Genomic DNA, 3,600 nt, shown 5'->3' on the forward strand with positions numbered 1-3,600 from the left:
CCTCAGCCTCCATAGTAGCTGGGACAAAATTATCTTTTAAATGAGCACAAAACAAAATTGATAAGGCAATATAAAAGCATACTGTGAGCTGGCTTTTGCTTCCTTAAAATGATTTCTGAAGAGATCAAAACAATTTCGAGAAACAGGCATAGTGGCTCATGCCTGTAATCTCAGCACATTGGAAGGCTGAGATGGGAGGATTGCTTGAGCCCAGAAGTTTGAGACCAGCCTGGGCAACACAGTGGGACCCCATCTCTACAAAAAATAAAAAAACTAGCTGGGCATGGTAGTGTGTGCCTGTAATCTCAGCTACTCAGGAGGCTGAGGCAGGACGATCGCCTGAAGCCTGGGATGCTGAGGCTGCAGTGAGCTGAGATTGTGCCACTGCACTCTAGCCTGAGTGACAGGCAAGACCCTGTCTCAAACAAAACAAAACAAAACAAAACAAAACAAAACAAAACAAAACAAAACACCAGTATCAAGGTCTAACAGTAACCATACACTAAGGACAACGGCAGAATCAGGCAAGAGCAGATGGTGTTTCTATGTACTTGTGACCAAGAAAGATTTCTGTGCTTTCTTTTCATGTAGGCTTCCTTTTTCTGTTTTTACTTCTGATCAGGTGGTTTATATTTGATTATGCCTCCACAATGTAGAGTGTCTGAGCAGCATCTCTCTATTCAGTTAGAGATTAAAAACTGAGGAGATGAGGGAAATTGACATTTCCAACTGGTAATTGAATACCAACTGGTACTGAGCACTGGGCCCGTGACTCTACTGCCTTTATGGTTCAGAAGCCTATGTCCAAGAGGGGTTAAGAGCAAATTCAAAGCTGCTGGCTTTTGAAGACACTTGACCCTTGGATCCTGCATCTATGAACTTGGGAACTGCAAATATGTATACTTCTTTATGGAAGGGAAGAATTCAAATTTTTTTTTGTTAGTTCATGTCTTTTATTAACTCATACAGTTACTTGTCTTCTGGTTTGTTGAAGCAGTAAGTCAGACAACATTTGCCACAATAATGTCTGTCAAAGTGGCTTGCCATAAACACCCCAGCACCACATTCATCAGAAGGGCACTCTCGACGAAGGTGACTAATTTTGCCATTCTCATCCACCTTATAATATTTCAGGACAGCCAGCTTAACCTCCTTTCTCTTGTGCTTATTCTTCTTGGGAGTGGTGTAAGACTTCTTCCTTTTCTTAGCACCACCACGAAGTCTCAACACAAGATGAAGAGTAGACTCCTTTTGAATATTGTAGTCAGACAAAGTACGTCCATCTTCTAGCTGCTTGCCAGCAAAGATCAGTCTCTGCTGATCAGGAGGAATTCCTTCCTTATCCTGGATCTTGGCCTTTACATTTTCTATCGTATCCGAGGGTTCAACCTCGAGGGTGATGGTCTTCCCCGTAAGGGTTTTCACGAAAATCTGCATTTTGGTGGCGGCTCCACCGCAGATGGCGGATCCAAAAGCTCAAATTTTTCCAAATATATATTCAAGTCTATTTTAGCTGCATATGTTTTCTGTATTAATTGGGTGATGTTAGCTGCTGTAGCAGATTTACACCACTTCTCAGTGGATTAACACGAACAAACATATTTCTCTCTTAGTTTCCTGGTCCATACTGGTTGGGAAGTGTTCAGTATGGCTATTCAGAGCCCAGGTGCCTTCATACTGCGGCTCTGCCCTCTGCTCAGTCCCCAGAGTTATTTTCATTCAGCGGATGGGTCAGGGAGAGCAACTGTGTGGAAGACACGTATGTTTCTTAGTCATTTTGACCTGCAGGAGACAACAGCGCAGCATCACTTCCTTGGTGAGAGCTAGTCCTGCCTAGAACTGGGGCTGGGCAGCCCCTTCCCACAACGACTGTGCACGGTGGAAGGGATCACTTATCTTTGATGGTCAGCCAATCGTTTCTACACGGGTATACTCATGACTCAAATCAACTATTCTGGAAAAATGTAATTTTTAATGTCCTCAAAGTCACTTTCCAACTTCAGCAGTGAAAATGGCAAGAAAGAGAAGTCATTTGGAGTCCACTCAGAGAGAAGGTCGAGATTCAGATCAGGCATCCTGGAGCTTCCTGTTTGGATTTGCACAAGCAAACTATCTCCAGACCCAGTATCTCCTCAGCAGGTTGGTCAGAGAGCAGGCAGAAGCATATCTATCTGTCAACAAATTCTTTAAAAAGGTAAAATTCCTCAATGGATTGTAGTAATGCAAATGTAATATATGTTTCCAAATATTGTTAGTGTGATTGGACACCCATTTGTGTGAGAAGTAGCTATACTTTTAATATGCCGCTGGTGGAATTTTTAATTAGTTTAGCCATTGAGAGAACACATTGGCATCGTATCTTAGAGTTGAAAATGCAGGCATCCTATGACCCAGCAATTCCACCTGTACCATTGATAAGGATTTTTTTTTCCCCAATCAGCAACCTTGGACGACCAAATAATGCAAATAACTGCGTGTATGAATGACTCCAAGTAGTTTCATTTTTTTGACAAGATGATATCTTAAGAGCAGGAAAAAAATCAACCAAGTTCTCATAAGAGAGAAATAAATTCTTTCAGCATGCTTCTATCAGTAGCTGAACATGCACATTGGCAGCAAGTTCTAAATGATGGAGACCATCACGCTGTTTGCCTCACAGCCATTCTCCAGGCAAGTATATTCAAAAGTCAGAATTTGAGTAGGTAAAGGTATCTGTGCAAAGAAGAATCCATGCAGTACTATCTCACGTAGTCTCATGGGATGGAAAACATGAGAAGGAATCAACTTTACAGTCATATTTTAACCAATATCTATATATTTTTATCAACAGAAGTATTGATTCAAGTAGAATGGAAATGTTGTAGAATGTATCAGTCGTAGGAAAAGTGGAGATTTGTAGGTAATATTTTGCTTCGCAGACTGGCTATTTGAGTGACATGATAGGAACACAGGGGGTCACCATAGTGGCAGATGTAGCAAATTTTGTTTTATATTGTCACTTATCTGAGGACTTTCCCTCTTCAGAAGCACAAACGTATAGAAAATAGGCTTCCGAGCAACAGAAATATGTCACAGACATTATGAGCTGAAACTTATGAAGGCTTCTGTGAGATTTCCTCAAAATATCACGCCAAGCTTATTTTCTATTTATTTTCTTATGTTTTTGTCTGATAAGCCTGGCTAGCTCTTTCCTCCTTTGAGCAGCACTATAAGATGTAGCATATTAGAAATGTGTCTGTGTGCATGAAAAAATGCTCATCATCACTGGCCATCAGAGAAATGCAAATCAAAACCACAGTGAGATACCATCTCACACCAGTTAGAATGGCGATCATTAAAAAGTCAGGAAACAAGAGGCGCTGGAGAGGATGTGGAGAAATAGGAACACTCTTACTCTGTTGGCGGGACTGTAAACTAGTTCAACCATTGTGGAAGACAGTGTGGTGATTCCTCAAGGATCTAGAACTAGAAATACCATTTGACCCAGCCATCCCATTACTGGGTATATACCCAAAGTATTGTAAATCATGCTGCTATAAAGACACAGGCACACGTATGTTTATTGTGGCACTATTCACAATAGCAAAGACTTGGAACCAA

General features: G+C 41.2%; 1 protein-coding gene across 1 annotated transcript; it reads right to left on the bottom strand.

Annotated features, from left to right (window-relative positions):
• Positions 1–929: 929 nt before the first annotated feature.
• Positions 930–1,475, bottom strand: LOC129014136 (ubiquitin-ribosomal protein eS31 fusion protein-like). Its single transcript, XM_054451174.1, has one exon. The coding sequence runs from the start codon at positions 1,435–1,437 to the stop codon at positions 970–972; it is 468 nt and encodes a 155-aa protein (XP_054307149.1). The 5' UTR covers positions 1,438–1,475; the 3' UTR covers positions 930–969.
• Between the last annotated feature and the right edge of the window lie 2,125 nt (positions 1,476–3,600).

Source organism: Pongo pygmaeus, chromosome 16, assembly GCF_028885625.2.
Source record: "Pongo pygmaeus isolate AG05252 chromosome 16, NHGRI_mPonPyg2-v2.0_pri, whole genome shotgun sequence".
Lineage (NCBI taxonomy): Eukaryota > Metazoa > Chordata > Mammalia > Primates > Hominidae > Pongo > Pongo pygmaeus.